General features: G+C 42.6%; 1 protein-coding gene across 1 annotated transcript in view; it reads right to left on the reverse strand.

Moving 5' to 3' along the window:
* The window catches only part of CCDC81 (coiled-coil domain containing 81), a 54,733-nt gene that overhangs the window by 13,708 nt on the left and 18,036 nt on the right, over positions 1–22,989 (reverse strand). Inside the window, exons 5-12 of the mRNA XM_018553240.1 lie at positions 17,925–18,181; positions 16,360–16,445; positions 14,612–14,757; positions 13,669–13,786; positions 9,694–9,802; positions 8,425–8,446; positions 6,844–6,968; positions 3,939–4,108 (exon numbers count right to left, since the gene is read on the reverse strand). Of these exons, the coding sequence (XP_018408742.1) occupies positions 3,939–4,108; positions 6,844–6,968; positions 8,425–8,446; positions 9,694–9,802; positions 13,669–13,786; positions 14,612–14,757; positions 16,360–16,445; positions 17,925–18,181 (1,033 nt within the window). The remainder of the gene's footprint in view (positions 1–3,938; positions 4,109–6,843; positions 6,969–8,424; positions 8,447–9,693; positions 9,803–13,668; positions 13,787–14,611; positions 14,758–16,359; positions 16,446–17,924; positions 18,182–22,989) is intronic.

The raw sequence follows: 22,989 nt of genomic DNA on the forward strand, positions 1-22,989 counted from the left end.
ACCCCCCCCCCCCCCCCCCCCCCCCTGGAATAAAAGGTGAATATTGCAGCAAAAGCCACTTTTTTATTTTTAAAGCAGAACTCCGGGCAAATTTTTTGTAGACAAGCACTTAACCCTCACTGTACCGGGGTGCACTGTGAGGGTTAAGTGTAAGGGTTAAGTGCTCGTTTTTGTCTAGGTGCTAAAAAAAAGAGGGAGAGAAAAAAAAAAAGTTATACCCAAACAGCAGAGCCAGCAGCCTGATACTCTGGTCCCTGAAGCCTCTCCGCTGCAGCGGTGGCATGTCCCTCGGCATCCTAACATCCAATACACTGTATATGGAACATAAAGGCTTGAGGATCCTTCGAATGCTGAAGCGGAGGGGGAGAGAGGCTCCAGGGGCCCGTCTAGGAACAAGCCGGCTCAGAGGATCAGTTGAGTATAACTTTGTTATTTTAGCACCTAGACACAAACGAGCACTTAACCCTTTCAATGCCGGGGTAGCCCCACTGCGAGGGTTAGGATTTTTTCCTCCCTGGAGTTCTGCTTAGATCAGGCTGAATGACAGGTTTGCTTTACTAGACGGAACCCAACAACCAATCCATGGGTATTGTTCTCAATGGTACTATTGCAGCTGTTTGGATTATTTGGTTTCAGCTTGTCAGTAACACATTTTCTACGCTATCATTTCCGATTCACGGCTGACCGTCAAAATTCTTCAAGAGTAGATCTGCTGCCATCTAGTGGTTTAAAGATCCCAAAAATCTGTGTTTTCTGGTAACTGATTGGGACAAACTATAACAGTGGCAGGGGGGCTTACAATGGTCACCTTTAACTCACATGGTTTAACCCTTTCGCTGGCACCGGCGTATGTATACATTGGCAGCCATGGGCCCCTGTACACAGCGTACTCTGCCGCCTGATCGCTTCCAGGGGCCGGTAAACATGTGACCCCCCCTACACCTTGTTTCCCACTGCCCCTCCTGCGGACCCGGGACCAGCATCACGGGTGTCAGCGGGTAGAGGGGAGATAGACCAGAGAACGTCCATTCTCTGATCTCCTTCCCACTGACTGAAACCGGAAGCCACGCTGATGGCATCTCTTCCAGTTTCTGAGCTGCCATTCCACGGCTCCAGAGGCCCGGGGAAAAAGCTAATCTAGTACAATCTGTGCTTCATCAGCTTCCATGGGCTGCAAAGGTGACATTAGAGGGCTGATAGACTCCTAATGTCACCGTAAAGAGCACCTGTCATCACTATAGAGCCATCACATAGGCCCCCTATGTGATGGCTCTTTAGTGATGACAGGTGCTCTTTACGTGTGCTCTTTAAGTGTGAGCTCCGCTATGTGATAGCAATTAAGTAAGGTAAAAAGACAAATGTTTCTAAGAAAAATAAAGTAAAACAAAATAAATTTAAAAACAGTCCTCCATCGCACATACAAACGCAAACACACGTCGGGCGCACCTTCATATAAAAATAACGCTTGCTCTACAATCGCCGCGTGTGTCAGAGTGAAGCCAATAATTAACTTGGTTAACGGTTAAACTGATGACCTGTACGGGATTTTAAAGTGTCCCCTATGGACAGATTGGGGTACCGTAGTTTTTTGCCATTTCACGGGCGCACACAATTTTGTAAGCTTGGCATGTTGGGTATCTGTCTACTCAGCACAACCTCAACTTTTATATTTGACCAAAAAACATTTGGTATCATATTGTGGGGGGGCAGGGAAGGAAAAATATCAGCAGAATAGAGAATAGAATTCAGCTTTAAGTAAAGCAGCAAAACTTTAAACACAGAACTTGTTTCAGGGTCATTCTAAGAAAGGGGTTGGAGGAGATTCTGCTATTGTCAGAGATGTGAATGGCCTCTGAACTGCTGAATATGTAGCTAAAAAGACCGCATGTCTCATGCTGGGGGGCACTTCCAGCTATAAATATCAGAGAGGGTCAGGGGGGCACATTGTCCTTCCTGAGTATTGCACAGCAGGAGCACAGATCTTCTACATACTGAAAACTGTCAAACTGTGAGCTGGTTATTCCAGGTAGAAGAATAAGAAGAATAAGACGGGATCATTGTAACTTCCCTGTCCTGTGAGCTCCCCAAAGTGTCTCACAAAAAAAAATGTCCCTTATGTTATAGTAAAATCCTCCGGGTCCCTCATTTTCCTGGAAACCCCAAATATCAGTTGGGGACCCAATCCTACACAAACGTTACTTCTTCTTTCTATAAAGGTACACGCCCATCAGAATTACAAATTCAAGTGTATATTGATGTATAAGGTGAAAATTGAAGCTATTGTTGTAAACCAATAACACCATTGAGCTTATTTTTTTTTACTCCCTTGTTATCTCTCGCCTTGACTACTGCAACTCCATCCTCATTGGTCTACCTCTTCACAGGCTATCCCCCCATCAGTCTACTATAATTGCTTCTGTCAGACTCATCCATCTTACCAACAGCTCAGTGTTCTCTCCCCTTTCTGCCAATCCCTCCATTGGCTTCTACCCCACCCCTCTCTTTCTAATCCCTCCATTGGCTTCCACCCCCACCCCTATCTGCCAATCCCTCCATTTGTTTCCACCCACCGCTCTCTGACAATCCCTCCATTGGCTTCCACCCCCACCCCTTTCTGTCAATCCCTCCATTGGCTTCCATCCCCATCCCTCTCTGTCAATCCCTCCATTGGCCTCCACCCCAAACCATCTCTGCCAATCCCTCCATTGGCTTCCACCCCTATCCCTCTCTGCCAATCCCTCCATTGGCTTCCACCCCTATCCCTCTCTGCCAATCCCTCCATTGGCTTCCACCCCTATCCCTCTCTGCCAATCCCTCCATTGGCTTCCACCCCTATCCCTCTCTGCCAATCCCTCCATTGGCTTCCACCCCTATCCCTCTCTGCCAATCCCTCCATTGGCTTCCACCCCTATCCCTCTCTGCCAATCCCTCCATTGGCTTCCACCCCTATCCCTCTCTGCCAATCCCTCCACTACTTTCCATTGTCTTCCCCTCTCTGCCAATCCCTCCACTGCTTTCTATCCCCCATCTCTCTCTGCCCATCCCTTTATTGGCTTCCACCCCTCTCTGCCAATCCCTCTCCCATCCTCTGGTACTCCCTTTCCCAATCTGTTCGGCTATCTCATACTCTGCCTTTACGCAATCCCTGAAAACCCATCTCTTCGGGGAAGCCTATCCCTCCTCCACCCAACAACTGAACTGCTACTTTCCCCATCAACAAATCCTCTACATAGCCATTACCTTGTGTATCAGTTCTCCCTCCATTTTATATTGTAAGCTCTTATGAGCAGGGTTCCCCTAACCATCCGTACTTCTGCTTGCATGGAGCCGGCTTCCCGGGCAATCAGGAAGCCAGGCAGCTTCTTGATTGCCTGGGAAGCCGGCTCCATGCTGTTTGGCCAGTTCCATTCTGATTGGCCGGAAAGCATTGACCAGCTGTTTGGCTGGATCGATGCTGATTGTCCGAAAAGCCGGTTTCCCAGCCAATCAGAATGGAGCTGGCTTCCCAGCCAATCAGGAAGCCGGGTGGCAAGTCAGTACCCGCTGCCCGGCTTCCTGATTAGCCGGGAAGCCGGCTCCATGTTCCCTCGCGGCACTGCCAGTCAGAGGAAATCTCCCTCTGACCAGAAGTTCCGGTATCAAAGCATTCGTACTCGTCCCGTACTCTTATCAATGCATCCCTAATAATAATGATAAAAACATTTACGCTGTATGTGAAGCCACATTGCCCCACCAAGGCACCTCTGCAACATGTGACTCCTTCATATGTATAGTCAAATACATATATAGAAAATTAAAACTAACTAGCAAGGGAAAGTTGCATGTGGGTGTAACAATACACAATCCAACACTCAATCCAGCATATGAACAGATAAATCATGTGATGTCATAGGTCATGTGATGTGATGTATGAGATGTTGAATGAAAGTGAAATTTACCCTTCAGCGAGTTGAATCTGCTCCAGTTTGCCCAACAATTCCTGGTCCTGCTTCTCTTTTTCCTCCTTCCCTTGCCTGTCCTCCACCTGCTTAGTCAGCGACTGGTAATATTGCTCCTGTTTTATTTTTGCCGGAGGGGTCAGCGGCCTCTTCTGAAAAATGTATGATCTCTAGGTATAAGAGGGATAAAATGTACATAGTGATTGATGAGAAACAGAATAGTAAATCATGCCTAAAGCCTTATCCAAGGGTTGTCGCACACAGCAAACATGTGGTTGGATGACCGTGAACCGTGTAGCATGAGACCTTCTTAAATGAAATTTAGAGGGTCAGTACACCAAGTTACTGGTATTGGGGTGGATAAAGTTCTGTTGAATCACCAATTTCTCAGGGGTCTAGTAGGAAGATCTCCTAAACAGAATTTCCATCTCATCTCCTCACCACCACAATTGAAAGTTTGTGGCACATTTTGTTTTATTACATACAATAAAAAAAGAAAATCCAACAAAGACAGTATTGCCACAAAAGAAACAAAAGTTCTATTTTACCCGCTGACATCTATTATAGTGAGGACTGTTTTACTTGGTGTTCAGTGGTGCAGCAGAGGGACTGTGCCAATATAAAGTGTCCACATCATACAGGCAGTATGGACACCTGAATAAATACCCCACCTTTGGTGCATGGAAGAACAGAATTGTCATATGACCACAGATTTGGGTAAGTAAAAGGGGCATTTAAGTAGGGTTTTTTTTTGCCAGCGTTTAGGTAGAGAGGGGTGGTCTAGAGATTAGCTTTAACCACTTGAAGACTAGGGCTAACAAACCCCCTATGTGATAGCACAGATACAGTGACAGGTCCTCTTTATGGAGACATCGGGAGTCTATTAGACCCCTAATGCCACCTATGGACTCCCCAAAGAAGCTGATCAAGCACAGATCGTGCTTCACCAGCTTCTTCTCCGGCTACAGCAGCCGGGGAAATGACACACTGAAACTGGAAGTGATGTAATTTACATCACTTCCTCTTTCAGAGATCGGAGGGGATGTCAGCCAGTGGAAGTGTGCTGATCTCCCTCCGATTGAAGCGACCAAGGAGGGCCTGCCATGCCAGTCCCGAGCCCATTTGGGGGACAGCGAAGTCCGGAATAGCTAACAGTGGTGGCGGGGAGGTTGCACACTCCCACGCACCATACAAGCGATTGGGTGGGAAATGTTTATAGTGTACTGCTCATGTGCACGCTAGGGGAGTGCATACGAGCAGGAAAGAAAAATTGCAGTGCATGTATGGTGACCCGCATCGAAGAATGATCCGTCCGTCCATTTACATATAATGAACAGATGTGAAGTGGTTAAATGGCATGTGTACCTTCAGACAAAGTACACTTACCTACACTGCCTAGACCTGCTGAGCCGAAGTACTTAACCAGCCAACTGCATACTTACCTGAATAGGACACTCAGCCTGCCCCATTGCTAACATCTTCCTGATTGACTTCTACAGGGCCAACTCCCAAGGGTTTCCAGTTCTATTAGCTGGTACTGTACAAATGTACAAATCAAGTATCACTACATTAGCTTAGCCAGGGGTGAGGAAGATTTGGTCCATGGTGTAAACCAGTAGAATTTTATCTTAAAAAATATGTTTTGCAAACATTTGTTTGGTTTCCTAACAGCTAATGGAGTATGCTAATCGGTGGTCAACATTAACCATAGTGGCGAAAAATCTTTTATCCATTCTTCTTGAATGAACGAAGACCTAACAGTGAATGAGGTTTTCGTTCAGGAAACTCCAATCATTCCAAAATTGAATGCTAAAACCAAATAGAATTTTGGACGACATTCCCCAAGTCTCTGAGGGCATTATCGAATGTCCGGATGAGATTTTTCATATGAAATTTCATTTGAAAATCTGCCAGTGTGTGGCCAGCTTTACTTAGGTAAGTAAGGAGCTGAAGGAGGGGGGATGGATAGTATAGGCGAGGAATTCTAGGCAGGGTGAGTTTAACTTTGTCTGAAAGCACTAGTACCCTTTAAGGTGACCCTGTTATTAAAAAAAATAAAAAATCAGAACAATTGTACCTGCAAAATAAGATAATAAATGATTCCTTTTCTGCTGCCTATGCCTCCAAAATACCACTCCATTTTATAGAAATCCTCCACCAATGTCTGCTGGGAAACTAAGAATGTCAATCTGGTCCCCTAAATAGCTAAGAGGGGAATTTATCAAAACAGGGAGAAGACAAAATCCAGAGCAGCTGTGCATGACAACCAATCAGCTTCTCTCTTTCATTTTCAAATCTTGCCTGGACAAACTGAAGGGAGAAGCTGATTGGTTGCCATGCCCAGCTGCCCCAGATTTTGTCTGCTCCAATTTTGATAAATTCCCCTCTCAGTGTCTCCTCCTGCCAACCTCTACATCACTACAGGATACAATAATGTGGAGGGCGGCGGGAGGAACCAGTGAGCACCGCGGAGAAGGAAGCAAGGAGATCAACACTTCTGGGAATTTCCATTTCCCAATAGATGCCAGCGGAGACCTTCTACTGACCCATATGGCATTCCGGCAGCGGGGGTAAAGTACCGTGAGCAGGTGTAGGTGCACTTGCTTGGGATTTTTTTGTCAGAGCCACTTTAGGCTGATCACATCAACGTGAACATCTACAAAGTAAAGAGTGAAATGTTATACTGTATATTCCCTTCCATTCTCCTTTCATTGCCAACTTTCCAAAAACGGTAACCTTAAAAAGAAGTAATCCTCTAGCACAGATGACTCGTCAATAATAATAATGGGTCCTGGTGTCAGGAGTCGTGTCAATGTGTCAGTAGCATGCAGTCGCTTCAGCCCAGCCATTATCATTATGGGGTCAGCACTGGTCACACTGGCAGACAGAATATCAATGTGCTCACATAAAACTCTAGGTTCCTGGCATTGCGTTCATTCCTGATGGCCTCCGCCACCCCCATGTTGTACGCGGCGTCTTTCTGACTTTGACCTCGAATTGCCTGAGATTTCATCTGTAGAGAAAGAGAAACTGGAAAGATGAAGACTTTGATACGGCAAACTTACAAGACGACTAAGTTCTCTGCTCTCACAATGACATTTGAAACAACATTGTAGTTCACATTACAGAAATCTGCGCTGCACTTAACCAGTTTGCACCAGTTTGCAAAATTCTTTAATGTGTGGTTTGGTTTTGTTAGGTTAGTGTTAGGCTTCACTTATAGCAGGTTATGTGTTGGGGGAAGCAAAGACTTAAGGCCGTGACACACTGCACGCAAAGCCGTGCAGAGCGAAGCAAAGCTATCCGGCACGGAGCTTTGCATGCAGTGTGTGAGCTGAGTGCAGTCAGATGATTGATAACTTCAGCCAATCGGCTCGTCCGTAACAACCTGCCAGCTGTCGCATCGCGACGCGCTGGTTTATACGCGCGAGCCGATTGGCTGAAGTTGAAATTGTTCATCTCGGCACGCTCAGCTCCGCGAGCTCTCGCAAGCTGAGGTGCCGAGCAGAAAATGACATGACACACTGCTCGCAGAGGCAGCGCGCCCCCGTTCCGCGCTGCTTCGCGTGCAGTGTGTCACGGCCTTTAGGGCTCCCTTTAGGAGGTTAGGTTTAATGTTACAGTCAGGGTAAAACTGTATCTCTAGGCAAAACCTTTTTTAGTTTTGGATAGCGTGGGGGAGGGTTAGACTTTATGTCAAGTTTTCATTGCTGCCTACCCATCGGCAGGGCCATAAATACCCATCGGCAGGGCCGGATTTACTCTCTGCTGCCCCAAGGCCAGGTTCCTCAATGCGTCCCCCTCTCTGCCACAACACCCCCACCATGGAGAATGGCAACCAGATGGTGGGGGGCAGGGTTAGTTGGAAATTTGTATTTATTTATTTTACTTTTTTATCACTTTAAACATTTTTGTATATTTTTTTAAATTTTGATTTATCTTATTATCTTTTACTTTTATTATAATTTTTAGGCCTTTTGTATCACTTTTAGTTTTTGAAATTATTATTTCTTATTATTTTTTACTAACAAGCCCCTGTGTGATAGCATTTGGAGGTGACAGGTTCTCTTTATTACAGTCTCTATATTTAGCCCTGCTTGTCCAAAAGCGGGGCTAAATGTAGAAAACAACTACCCGGCCAGCGCCCGAAACTGCATACCCTGGGCGTCAGGAGATAGGAATTCCATTCCTTGCCAACCATCTGCTCCTTGCCACCCCAAGGCCGGGCTTCGGTTGACCTGGTGGGAAATCCGGCCCTGCCCATTAGGGAGATTCACCCCATTTATTGGTATTGGTGACTGTTGTCACCAAGACAAAAAGGAAATCCAACATTTTAGAGTTGTCCCCAGAACAAGAGGTAAGGGGAAATCTTCTAATAGGGTCACCTGTTCCAGGGAGAGCTGTCTAAAGCTGGCCATACACCTTACAATTATCTGCAGGTTTTCTGTGGTCAGATGGGAAAGGTGCAACAGATTCCTTCATCTACATAGACACAGGTAGCACAATTCCTAGGAAAAGGAGATGAAAAGAAACAGTTTTGAATGACAAGTACCTATATTGAAAATAACACAGAGCACGTTTCACATTTTACTTTGGGGCTGATTCATAAATCTTCAGCTCAGAGTATAGCTGGGTGAATGCCATTTACATGGCTCTACCACCACTAGATGGAGCTGAGACTATAGGAAATTCCTATGTTCCCCTGCGCCATCTAGTGGTGGTAGGGCTAAGTGAACGGCATTCACCCAGCTATACTCTGAGCTGAAGATGTATAAAGTAGCCCCTTTGTGCCTGTTTGTTTGTGACCTCAGCCAGATAAATACATGTGATGAAGAAAAGTGATACAACCAATTCATTGTTGTCGTTGTGGTACCAGATACTTCTGAACATTGAAAGTGCATGAAGACCAACACATCTGATAGCCAATTGATCCCTTTTCTTTCACAAGACTTTTATTGTATTCAATAAATAAGGTAAGATACAATGCAACAGTTGTCTTAAAAACAGAATACAGAACATATACAGAACATATATATATATATATATATATATCAACCATATGTGGAACATGGAGTTTTTCCTCTCTGAAAGCAATTGGTGGACTAGCAGAGGACATTTACATATTCAAGCTCGGGTCAAATGCCATTATAGTAGTACTTTGTAGGATATTTTCTAAAGAGAGAATATTGAGTGAGATGTTTTTGATATACTGAATCAGGATCCTGACCATAGCAAATGCAATTTGTTTCTCAGTTGTTTTCGCCAACTTGCAATATTGTCCCTGTCTGTTCTTTGAATGATGCCAGATACACTTTACATTATAACCACCAGATAGTCCAAATAATGGCGTCTACAGATAACGATTTATCTAAAAATGACTGCGGTTTCTCATTTTGTGACATGCTACAAAGTCACAATGTTGTATTTTCTTCAATAGGGGAAAAGGTCTTTATACTGCAATAGGAGGTGCAAGCGTAAATAATATTGAGAGCAGTGTGAATTGTGAGTGTAAAATGGAGGGGTTGGGAGTCGCAAAGAAGATGCTACCAGCTTATCTGGGGTAAGAATAACTATTGCATAATTTTGTATGACTGATCACTAGTTCCCCACAACAGCAGGCAGCTGGTGGCTTCTGCAGATACCCATACGCATGGGTTTGTAGCACTAACGTGTAATGTCAGGTGTAGATAAGGGGGATACCACTAAGATAAGACGTTAACATGGTAGCAGGTTCCATGTAGTCTGGATACAGTACCTGCCCTGCACGACAGTGATCCAGGCAGGGAGGAGGCGTCGTTATCCGCAGGATATTCGTCTGGCTCACTTCAGGATCAGGTCTTGAGAAGTTCATAGAAGATCCTAATCTGCAATAGAAAGTAATTGGTCTTGTTAAATTCTGTGTCCTGTTTAAAATCATGAAGTGCATTCCAGTTTCAGCAGCTTCTGAAATAAACAAGCAGGCACTCATATGAATGAACTGCTCAGTGACTGGATTCATTACATGGAGTGGAGAAAGAAGGCTGAGTGGAATGAAATATCCTTGCAGACACTCTATGATGTATGTATGAACTATTGGCACCTCACCCTAGAATGGCACCCACAACATTTATCAAGCAGCCAGCACGTGAAGGCAACCTTGTCTTGGTGGTGTGGGGGAAGAAGTCATAGACTGACACCGTTAAAGAGCTGGACGGGGGTACCTACCTGTCTGCTACTTAACTCAAGCACTTTCATCTGTGCTGGGACACACACTTTCTTCTGTTCAGTGATATCAGTAGGACTTCCAGCTACCCATCATTTATCATAATCATCTGGAAGCTCTGCTCATGTTACAGATACAATGAGGAAACTCTCTTCCTCTAAGTAGAGTGCAAATGCTATCATCTTTTGAGTCAGAGTTCAAAGGTCACCTGAGGTTTGACTACTGGTCCCCCGCCAATCACCTTTCCTCACATGAGCTTTCCAAGGAGCGATTGATAGACATTCCTGACAACAAACCAACTGCTCACCTCAATCATTGAACCTACAAAATGTATTCAGGTTTTAAAGGCTGCCAACTGCAAGTATTCCTTTCCATATACTGACTGCATATATGCTTGCAGTAGTCTGTTGTATCGCAACCATCCAGGGTGAGAGCTATCCTAACTAGTGATTGGCCGATCAGTGGGTTCACTCTGCAATCCTTATTTGAATGCTCTGACCTGGGTTATCAACCTGCGTAAATTGTTACGAACTTTATACCTTTATCTCTGACTGAAGTCAAGCACTTACCATATAACTACAACTAACCTTCTTACTAAGCTACTATGTATTAACACTCCTGCAGTTGAGATCCATACCAGGTAAATGTAATAATTGCTAATAGCGTTACATCACCTCAATCAATGAACCTATAAAAAAATATTCAGGTGACTGGTTTAAAACACTACTAGTGGTGTGTGAGTGGTGTGGTGTGTGATTTGGTATGAGCCTGACATATAAAAATGTTGGTAACCTGAAACATGCAAGCTCACTCACCAACACTGATGGCTATACCAGGCCTCCCTACTAGAATTGAATGCCAGGCCAAGTACTGTATGGTCTTGATGCCATAGTCAGGTTATTGGATGTCCACCTACATATGTCCAACTCTACACATGTCTGCTGCCAACATAGGTGGGTTTTATCCATATAGATCATACTGTACATATAAGGCTCACTAGTCACACAAACTCATTATAAGGTTCAGGTTGTTCAACTATGGTACTTGGTTTCAGAGATACAAGGAGGAGAAGAATTAGGGCCCAATCAGATGTGCTGTATATCAAGGAACATTAGGACAGGAGGAGAGAGAGAGCAGAGGAACGAGCTCATTAGTCTGCCACTCATTCACTGTCCAATCACAGGCTGAAGGCAGGAAGGTGACTTAGCTGTATTGCTTAGCTGTATTGTCTGGCAGAGCTATATACAGTAAATCTCAGTACCGGATGGACAAAAATGCTTTGGCAGCAATTGACTGCTCTCATATATGAATATCAACTGTAAAGTCCAGCTTTCACTTCAGTACATAAAGTACTGGCCAAGGCCTTCCCTTCAGTAATAAGACTCAGCATTTCAATTCTAAGAACAAGTAGAACATCATAGTTAAAGGATATCTAGTGAGAACCCAGATGCAAATGCTTCATGATGGCTCGATGAACATTATCTCAGGCCGGAGTCTACTGTGTGGCCTTGGAAGACCCGGTTTCCATTTCACCAGGGAAGGAAATTCTATCATCCACAATGACATTGTGCTACTTATCCCCCAACCCCTCCATTTGCTGTCTCTGTATACACTTTTCAACATCTCGCTGTCAGCTGATACTTTTGAATAAAACTCAGATAATCCCCTGAATCATTTAGAACCATTAAGAGAACATTTTGTCAGTAGCAATTAATAGTTTATGAGTCGTTCAAGAATAAGGAATAGAAAGCTGTTCTTGAATATATGAACCGGTGTGCAGCCCTAGTTGAAGATTTATATTACCGTTATATGAGTGAGTGGTGCTGGACTGACACATGCGTCCCTCCTGCCACATCCATATCACCCTCTTGGAATGTTCTTATGGTTGTGGTGTGTGATTACAGTGTACACTAGTAAAATGCGGTTTATTGTGGCTTTCACAGCTTGAAAATGTATACAAATGAGACCCCCTGTCTTATTTTATATTAAGATGTTAGTAACAGTTATTATAGCCCGGCTCCAGGCAAAACTTTTTTGTTTTTGATAGAGTGGGAATGGTTAGAATTTTTTTCTGGTTTTTACTTGTTGATTCCCCATTGGAGAGATTTCGATTCATTCTGTATCTCCCTAACACGGGTCAAAAAGTAGGGGGAAACAAAATAACAATAAATATACCAGACGTCCTTTTTCCAGTACAATGGAGGAGGGTTAGAAGAACGTCTGTTACAATGGTGTCACCAAAAGTAAGAGTAGATCCCACCTCCAAATGGAGAAGGGTTAGAACATCTGTTACAATGGTGTCACCAAAAGTAAGAGTAGATCCCACCTCCAAATAGAGAAGGGTTAGAACGTCTGTTACAATGGTGTCACCAAAAGTATTAGTAGATCCCACCTCCAAATGGAGAAGGGTTAGAACGTCTGTTACAATGGTGTCACCAAAAGTATTAGTAGATCCCACCTCCAAATGGAGAAGGGTTAGAACGTCTGTTACAATGGTGTCACCAAAAGTATGAGTAGATCCCACCTCCAAATGGAAAAGGGTTATAACTTCTGTTGGTGTCACCAACAGTAAGAGCAGATCCCACCTCTAAACCTTATTGGAAGATTGCTTTCTCTTTCAATAATAGCTAAAAATGGTGGGATTTCCCGTCACTTCCTGTTCTGATGTCAGGGTGAGAAAGGGTGTCACCAGGACAGGAACCGAAAGAAAAGCTCCCCAACAGGCACAAAAACAACAGAAAAATCAGACGGCACTTCAAACTCTTTCCTCTTTCTATACATAATAAAAGAATCACATAAACCGAGATGGACTTCTGAGGTCTACCTAGGAGTTCTGGCTATGTTTGGATGGTGCATTTTCTGTTAACTGTCTCCTTGTGTACATATGCCTTTGCTTTTACAAAACTTGATCAATGGTTTCCATTGTCTCTTATATGTGAACTGTTTAATGGATCTCTAATTCTGTTCAGCGAGATTCAGGTATGCCAGTCAGAATGGACAGCTGGGTCCAAGACCTCCCTTTCCTCTACTGCATTTAAGCAATACAGCTTGGTCAAGGTCCCATCTTCTGACTGGACAATGATGGAGCAGAAGCAGACTGATGAGGTCATCCTTGAGCTCTTCTTTTCTGTAAAAATGTTTAGACAGCTCTGTACTGAGAGTGGACCCTCCCCCCGTCCCCAAATATATAACTGGATTTAATTGTGCCCCTATGGCAGGCATTAATGTGCAGGTACAGCCAGGACAGTGAAGTCTTGAACTGCTGGATATAAACATGCAGAGGATTCAAAGCCATCAGATCAAGGTAAGTATGCATCTTTGGAGGGGGAGGGTGGGTTAGGATAGGTCAGGGGAAAAGGGTAAAAAGGATCAATGCACTTTGTCTTAAAGTGCTCTTATCCTTTAACAATAAACACTTCATGATGCCTGCTCTTTATTATGATGTACAGCAATCACTATGACATGATGAAGCACAATAAGTATCAGTCAAATCTTTGTGACATCCCATAACAGGTAGGTTGACCTCACCTTTCTGGAGCAGTTTTTGGTTTAGTTATTCTTTCCAGATCTTCATTTAGGCTGATCGCAGTGACTTTGGCGGGCACAATACATTGTCTGTTCAGCAGACGCTTCGTTGGTGTGTTCTCTGCAGAAGAAAGTGGAGTATAACCTTATAAAATGCTTTCCACGTTGATTACAGATATAGATACCAGTATCTGTGCCAATACCGAGTATTTGGGCGAGTACTCATACTCGCCTAAATGCTCCCAATGCCTATCCTGATACAGGAACTTCCTAGAATAGGAAGCCGAGCGGCGAGTCATTGGATTCCACGCTACTTCCTGATTGGCCAGGAAGCTGGATCCATGCTCCCTGGTGACGAGGAAGCATGGAGCCGGCTTCTCGGCTATTTAGGAAGCCGGGGGGGTGGAGAATGACTCGCCTCTAAACTTCTGGTATAAGGAAGCCGGGCGGCGAGTCATTACACGCTCCCCGGCTTCCAGAGTGGCCATACTACTTGGTGACCAGGTAGCATGGAGCAGGCTTCGCGGCTATTTAGGAAGCTGGGCACCGTGTAATGACTCGACGCCTTCCCCGACTTCCTGATTGGTTGGGAATCTGGCCAATCAGGAAGCCAGGTGGTGAGTTATTACCTGCCACCCAGCTTCCTGGTTGGCCAGAAAGCTGGCTCCATGCTTCCTCTTCCCCTGCTTCCCGGCTAATCAGTAAGCCGGGCGGCGAGTCCAATATCGGTATCGACAAGTCTAGCAAAAAAAAATATCGGTACATATACTTGATACCGAAAAACCGGTATCGGTGCAATCCTAATAAATACATAGGTTGTCAGTAACTTAGACTGACCATATACATATAGATCGTCAATAATCAACCATAGATTTGATTATTCACATCAATTGGATCAATTGCAAATGACGGTGTGACTCATCATATTCCATCCCTCATGCCTTACCTCTTCGAGTTGTGATTGGCTCTTCTCCTTCATTCACATTTTCTATTGGCTGTTCTATCTTAGGTTCTGCCCCACTCTCCAGCTCCACATTTTCTTCTGGGATTGTCTCCATGTCAGATGGCTTGTCTGAGGCTTTTACCTCAATCCTTTCACCAAATTGGCAAAGAATAAAGAAGGAAAACTTAAGTATCAATAAGATCAGCAACATCTGATACATCACATTATCACCTGATTAACCAAATGTTTACACTCCACCAATGATGGGGGAGTAATCCTTTGCATTACAATTATTTTATTTGCATAGAATAGCAGTAGAGTAATAAGAGACTTCAAGTGTGAGGAGATATCAAGATCACCACAGTTACCCAATTGACCCACTTTAGTATATGTATATTGCTCTAGCAACTGCAATAATTTAGGCTGCGTTGCTTTGTTTTACAATTGTGCTAAATGATATCTGTATGTATTATATCTAACTTTCCTAAATGTACCCTCATAGTGTTGTCAATGAAACAGGCAGGAGGCACAGAGGACTAAAGCAGGCCTTAAAGAATAACTGAACTTTTAGTACAGTTATCCTTTACATAACTCACCACCCACCATGCCCTCCATAGCCTATCCACGCTCATTGTAGAACTTCATTGAGCTCTGCTGTGATCTGTACAGCCCCCCCAATCATTTCTATAGAAAGGCCATTCACCATTGAGCCATCAGATTACAGCCTCATTAGCCTGTCCCGCCCTGGTCTGTGCAAGCACACCTCTCCTTTTCCCATCCACTTCTAGGTCAGGTTCATCCAACTAGCAGCATGCCTGCACACATGCAGCAAGACACCATTTTTGGGTAAGTGTTTGGATATATACAGTATATATTTATATATATATACACACACGCACACACACATATACTGTATACACTGTCTGACATTTCTTTTGTAATACAGTAACTCTGAAGAAGGGGGTAAACACGTTAGCTATTGTTCACCATCACATACTGATGGGTCTCTTCTTCTTCTTTGTTCCATAAGGAAATTGTTTGCTGATATTATCTGGACTGAACATGTAAGTAGAATGGAAATCTGATTTATACACTCTATTTTTTATAAATGGTATCAAATGAGGACAAAACGCTTTTTCTTTTATCATTTTTCATGTAGTGGGACAGAATGGTCCAGAGGCAGCCTTAAAATGTAGGTACATGTCATCTTTGGGCAGGTTGGTGGTTGGCGTCGGGGGTATGGATGGGGTGGTCCTTTTGTTGCATTAGACATTGCTGTCTACTCTTCAGTTTGATAATCAGGGACTTGTGGATGTTACTTAATGGAGCAGAAATGAGATCCACAGCACTGAGGTAATGGATGTCAACACACTTTGCAGAGCTCTAGGAAACTAACACTGATGCATGGGTGACCACTGTGCATAACAGTGCAGGCTTCTTAAGTGGTCACCCTCTTCATAGAACTGATCTGACTAGTAGTTCTATTCATATCCGAGCATCTCTATATCTATTTATTTTTATATAGTTAGTGCTTTCCTATAATGGCTTATATGATTTTTGGGAGCATTTGGGGCTCACCCCCTGAAAAGAGTATACATATAGTATATACTGTACATATATGAATGACAACTATATAGTTAACAGCGCTCAAAAAAAACAAAAGTAACAACATAAAGGGCAGCAGGGTCACGTGTTTAATATGACATATTTTCTTGAATTAAATTATTACGTATTTTTTCTCCATAAAATACCTTGGAAATAGTAGAGCACTGCAGGACCGCGGGCGTAAGGATGGGTCCTCCCCAGAAGACATCACAGAATCAGCTGTCCCAGGCCTCTAATGGAAACATAACACAACAAGCAATATTACTTGAAACCATGCGCTCAGGTTATAAGAGTGATACAAAATATGGCTTAGAATTTTAAGGGGAATTTCATGCAAAACATTTCCATAGTTCAGCAATGAAAGGAAATATTATCAGTCATACCTGCAGTATGATTGGTCATGCTAAGCTAATGGAACTCTTATCAAAATTAAACTTAAACCCCATCCTTCCCTTCAGTCTTGCACAGTTGTACCGGCTCCTCTCCTGGACTAAAATAGCTTCCTCTGATTTCACTGCACACTGCGAGCTTCTCACATTGTGTGTTAGAAGCAGCAGATACAGCCCACCTCATTTCCTGGCTGGAGGAAGTCCAGGATCATCTAGTTCTTTCCTCCCCAGCCTTATTATCTCTTGCCCACACCTTTCATTTTTTGAATTTCAGTCCTGAATCATGCAGGCTCAGTATTACATGTGGGTATTATCTAGAGCAGTTCGCCAAGGAACACCCACTCTTCCAATCTGACATCCACCCAACAAAGCAGTTTGATATTTGCATAACTCCTCCCAAGATCCATCCCACTGCTTGCGTAAGGGCCGAGGGCAAGAAAATAAAATTGCTGGTACAAAGTTCCTCCAAAATATCTGTATTTATTCCAGAAGCATCAATACAATAGACAATGGATGACACGTTTCTGGCTCAAATGGCCTTAATGAAAGCTCATGTTATAAGCTAAGACTAAAGCCGTTTGAGGCAGAAACGCGCCAGCATTTGTCTATTGTATCAATGTTTGTGGAATAAATACAGATATGTTTGGAGGAACTTCATGTGCCAGCGATTATATTTTCTTGCTATCATGTCAACTCTGAAAGGGAGGTTATCTGTGCACCAAATGTGGAATGCAAGGCATATGTATGGGGTGAGCTGTGCTTCTTTCTCAGCATTGATTAATCAGGGCTGAGGGCTTTTGAGGTGAGTACTGAGGGAGCTATGTACAGCACCCTGCTGGCTCTTCCACCAGCCATGATCTACCTGCATTGCATTAAGAAGCAGAAAGACCCAGCTATGAGATCAATGAGTCTGAAAAAGGGTATGGAATGAAAACGAGAAGGTTTTATTTAAAAATGTAATTAGCATATTGATGAGGAATAAAGAAACGGGGGAGGCAAAATATAAGCAGAATAAACCTGAGCTTTATAGTGTAAGTAAAATCATTTTTTTCAGTTTCGTATATAGTGTGGAAGGGTGAAGCCCCTTGTCAGGATTTCATTGTTGTCTGTGTCCCAAGCCATATTACCATCTAAATATCCATGTTCTAATGGATTGTACACTTGAAAAGGATGCTATGCAACCAAATTGAACATCAATTCGAACACAGCTAAAGCGCTCATCACTTTTCATTCTGTGATCAGCAAATATTACCCCTCAAATGCATTGCGAGATTCCACTTGAGATCCTAGGAGCCAGACGAATGTAACCAAATGTAACTTACATTAGACAGAGATTTCACCAGAGATCCAGTCCCATCCGTGCTATTTACAAAGTCTTTGTAAAATTTCATCTTGACCTTCTGGTCGCGGATGATAAGAGTGCCAATTCCTTTGAAGCTGAACTCAACATTTTGTTTGGTAGCAACAGAGCGGGAGAAAACACAGAGCGTCTCCCGCACACAGCCCTCTATAGTGTCTCTGTTGTAGGAGCAAGAGAAAGACAAGGCGATGAAGTTCAGAGGAACGACCGGGATATCACCTGAGAACATAAGAGTAACAATTAGAGAAAAATACTGAGTATGTTCACTGTTCAATCAATGCTGTTGGTGTAACCAACAAATCACTTTAGATTCAGCATGTACAGTATTTAACTTGCATATTGTGTATGTATGCATATTTTTTTCAAAGCACACCTTAGATACAGACACTTAGATACAGACACTTTAGATACAGACACCTTAGATACAGACACCTTAGATACAGACACTTTAGATACAGACACCTTAGATATACAGATTAGATATAGATACCTTAGATACAGACACATTCGATATACAGATTAGATATAGACACATTAGATATAGACACATTAGATATACAGATTCGATACAGACACCTTAGATATAGACACATTAGATATACAGATTCGATACAGAGCAGACACCTTAGATATAGACACATTAGATATACAGATTCAATAAAGACACCTTAGATATAGACACATTAGATATACAGATTAGATACAGACACCTTAGATATAGAAACCTTAGATATAGACACTTTAGATACAGACACCTTAGATATAGACACCTTAGATATACAGACTAGATATAGACACCTTAGATATAGACACCTTAGATACAGACACCTTAGATATAGAAACCTTAGATATAGACACTTTAGATACAGACACCTTAGATATAGAAACCTTAGATATAGAAACCTTAGATATAAAGATTAGATATAGACACATTAGATATAGACACCATAGATATAGACACATTAGATATAGACACCTTAGATATAGACACATTAGATACAGAAACCTTAGATATAGACACCTTAGATATAGACACCTTAGATATAGACACCTTAGATATACAGACTAGATATAGACACCTTAGATATAGACACATTAGATATACAGATTAAATACAGACACCTTAGATCCAGACACCTTAGATCCAGACACCTTAGATCCAGACACCTTAGATACAGAAACCTTAGATACAGACACTTTAGATATACAGATTAGATATAGGCACCTTAGATATAGAAGCCTTAGATATAGAAACCTTAGATACAGACACATTAGATATAGAAAGCTTAGATATAGAAACCTTAGATATAGAAACCTTAGATATGCAGATTAGATACAGACACCTTACAAACAGACACCTTAGATATAGACACATTAGATATACAGATTAGATATAGACACCTTAGATATAGACACATTAGATATACAGATTAGATATAGGCACCTTAGATATAGACACCTTAGATATACAGATTAGATATAGGCACCTTAGATATACAGATTAGATATAGGCACCTTAGATATAGACACATTAGATATAGACACATTAGATATAGACACCTTAGATATACAGATTAGATATAGGCACCTTAGATATACAGATTAGATATAGGCACCTTAGATATAGACAGATTAGATATAGACACATTAGATATAGACACCTTAGATATACAGATTAGATATAGGCACCTTAGATATACAGATTAGATATAGGCACCTTAGATATAGACACATTAGATATAGACACATTAGATATAGACACCTTAGATATACAGATTAGATATAGGCACCTTAGATATACAGATTAGATATAGGCACCTTAGATATAGACACATTAGATATAGACACATTAGATATAGGCACCTTAGATATACAGATTAGATATAGGCACCTTAGATAAACAGATTAGATATAGGCACCTTAGATATACAGATTAGATATAGGCACCTTAGATATAGACACATTAGATATAGACACATTAGATATAGACACCTTAGATATAGAGATTAGATATAGACACATTAGATATACAGATTAGATATAGACACCTTAGATATACACACCTTAGATATAGACACCTTAGATACAGACACCTTAGATACAGACACCTTAGATACAGACACATTAGATATAGACACCTTAGATATAGACACCTTAGATACAGACACCTTAGATACAGACACCTTAGATACAGACACCTTAGATACAGACACCTTAGATACAGACACCTTAGATACAGACACCTTAGATACAGACACCTTAGATATAGACACATTAGATATACAGATTAGATATAGACACCTTAGATTACTTGGAGATTAGCTATGCTTGTGTAACCCAAGGTGGGCACATTGGGGGGTGTCAAGCAATTTAGCGACAAAATTAGATGCAAATCAAGCTGCCTCTCAGGTCACAGGAGACAGAACTAGCACTGGACATGAGATAGATGTCAAGCAGAAGCACAATTAACAAGTGGTCAGGGGCAGGTTTTATTCTGTCATGGTGCCAAATTGTGTCAAGTTAGAGCAGCTGAAGGGAATTTATGAATTAAGCTGCTACATTATATTAATTCTCTTTAACTGTTGCACTTTAACAACCCCACTTTCAATAAATCCCTATGGGTCCGAACAGTAAATATATTGTCAATGTGGAGCAGTGTACTAGTCAGACACGAGTAATGTGAGATTTGTTCTGAATAGCAAAGCATGCGTAATGCACAAATACGGCAAGATTTAAAGTGTTCCTTTGGACATATGGAGCTAAAGTGGCTGCCAGATAATAAAGTATGCAGGCAGATACTGAGTTCATTACCAGAACAGCCTGAAAAACTGAATTACTCTACTATGGAACCAAGACCAGAACTTTTATGGCTGTGTTGTTGCTTGGTTCTTCCCACTCCTCTTATCTCACTATTGGACTACGAGGTTGTCTTTCTATTGGACTATGAGGCTATCTTCCTACTGAAGTATGAGGCTGTCTTCCTATTGGACTGTAATGACGCCAATCACACCTTGTGAACAACTGGGAAGTGAAGGGAGCGGAAAGAACCGAGCCACAATAAGACCATAAGAGTTCTGGAGGTGGCCTATATAAAGGGAAACTAAGGTGTATATTTTGAACTTTGAAGAAACTTCATGTGCCGGCAATTATATTTTTTAGCTATCATGATATTTCTGAATGGAAGGTTATTCATGCACCGAGTGTGGAATGTAAAGCATGTGGAAGGGGTGAGCTCTGCTTATTTCTCAGCATTGATTCATCAGGGCTGAAGGCTTTTAAGAGGAGCACTGAGGGAACTATGTACAGCACCCTGCTGGCTCCTTCCACCAGCCATGATCTACCTCCATTGCATACAGAAGCAGAGAGATCCAGCAATGACACCTATGGGTCTGAAAAAAAAGGTATGGAATGAAAACAAGAAGGTGTTATTTAAACATGTCATTAGCATGTTTATGAGGAGGGAGGGAGGGAGGAACTATGGGACCAGATCTTTTATTGCCGTGTTGTTGCTTGGTTCTTCCCACTCTTCTTGTCTCCCTATTCGAGCAAAAGGGAGGTGATGGGAGAAGGAAGAACAGAGCCACAATGAGGCTATGAGAGTTCTGGATGTGCCCTATGGTAAAGTATGGTATATTTAGGGGGATTTATCAAAACTGGAGCAGATGTGCATAGCAACCAATCAGCTTCTCTCTTTCATTTTCAAATCTTAACTGATCAAACTCAAGAGAGAAGCTGATTGGTTGCCATGGGCAACTGCTCCAGATTCTGTGTGCTCCAGTTTTGATAAATTCCCCTTAGTGTACTTTAGTGTATTTTAAAGTATATATTTTGGGTTGGGTAGAGCTATTTCATCATATCCACTTATTTTATTTTTGTAAGGTCTCAGGAATTTTAATTGGCTCCTTACACCTTAAGAACAGTCACCTAAAGACAATTCCAGATATTGTACGTACCTCCAGCTACCATGGAACAACCCACAAATCACATGTATGCAAACCCTTCCTTTGTCTGTGTAAGATGATTTTTAGCCCATCTAATATCAATGTTTTTGTTCTGACATATAGGGGTCTATTTACTAAAGGCAAAAAGGCTGTTCTCTTTACAAGGGAAGTTTCCCAATGGGGTTAAAATTGGCTATGCAAAGTAGACCCAATCACATGCAAAGAAAATAAAAAGAACAGTATTTTTCTTGCACATGATTGGATAATGGAAGTCAGGAGAGCTTCACCTCATTCAGTGAGCTAAGATAAAATTCCCTTGCAAAGCAAACAGCCTATCTGCCTTTAGTGAATCAACTTTATGATGCAAAATTAAAGGAGAACTATGGGGATAAGTCTTTTCCCCATAGTTCTCCTTAGGGTAACGGGAGGACACAAACTAGCGCCCTCCCGTCACCCTAGGCTCAGTATACCACGAGCTGTAGCTCGCGTTATACTGAGACGCCGCAGTATACCGCGAGCAGCTGATCGCGGTATACTGAGACGCCGCAGCTGAAGCGGATCCCGACAATTGTGCCGGGATCCGCCCAGCTGCGTAACTGACAGCTGCCTCTGCCTATCTAAAGGCAGAGCCAGCTGTTCCCGCCCCCTCCCCCGTCCGTTCCGCCAGTCAACGCTGGCGGATCGGAGCGGGGGGAATCCAGCCCCTCCCCTGTCACGGCAGAGAGCTGTGACAGGATCGAGAGGTGAGCGAACGCCGGTATGTGTTCGCTCACCTCCCGATCTATTGAGCCGACCTGTGACAGTCTCATTGTCACAGGTCGGCTAGAACTATGAGGTGAGTGAAAACCACTCACCTCATAGTTCTCCTTTAAATCTTATATTGGCGGCGTCTTTCATATTGTGTTCCCAGCTCCACCAACGTGTCGCAGTCATAGCAAGAGAGTCACACTGTTGGAATTTGTACTGATTTTATATTGCGGAGAAGGTACCAGAGTGTGGCCTTCTCTGTGTAGATGGAAAGAGCTGGGGATTCACGTGAGAGAACTAGTTTTTGTTGGACTACCCTTTTAAGGTGACATTAAAGGC

The sequence above is a fragment of the Nanorana parkeri genome, unplaced genomic scaffold (genome assembly GCF_000935625.1).
Source record: "Nanorana parkeri isolate BGI_ZX_2015 unplaced genomic scaffold, ASM93562v1 scaffold114, whole genome shotgun sequence".
Taxonomy (NCBI): Eukaryota; Metazoa; Chordata; class Amphibia; order Anura; family Dicroglossidae; genus Nanorana; species Nanorana parkeri.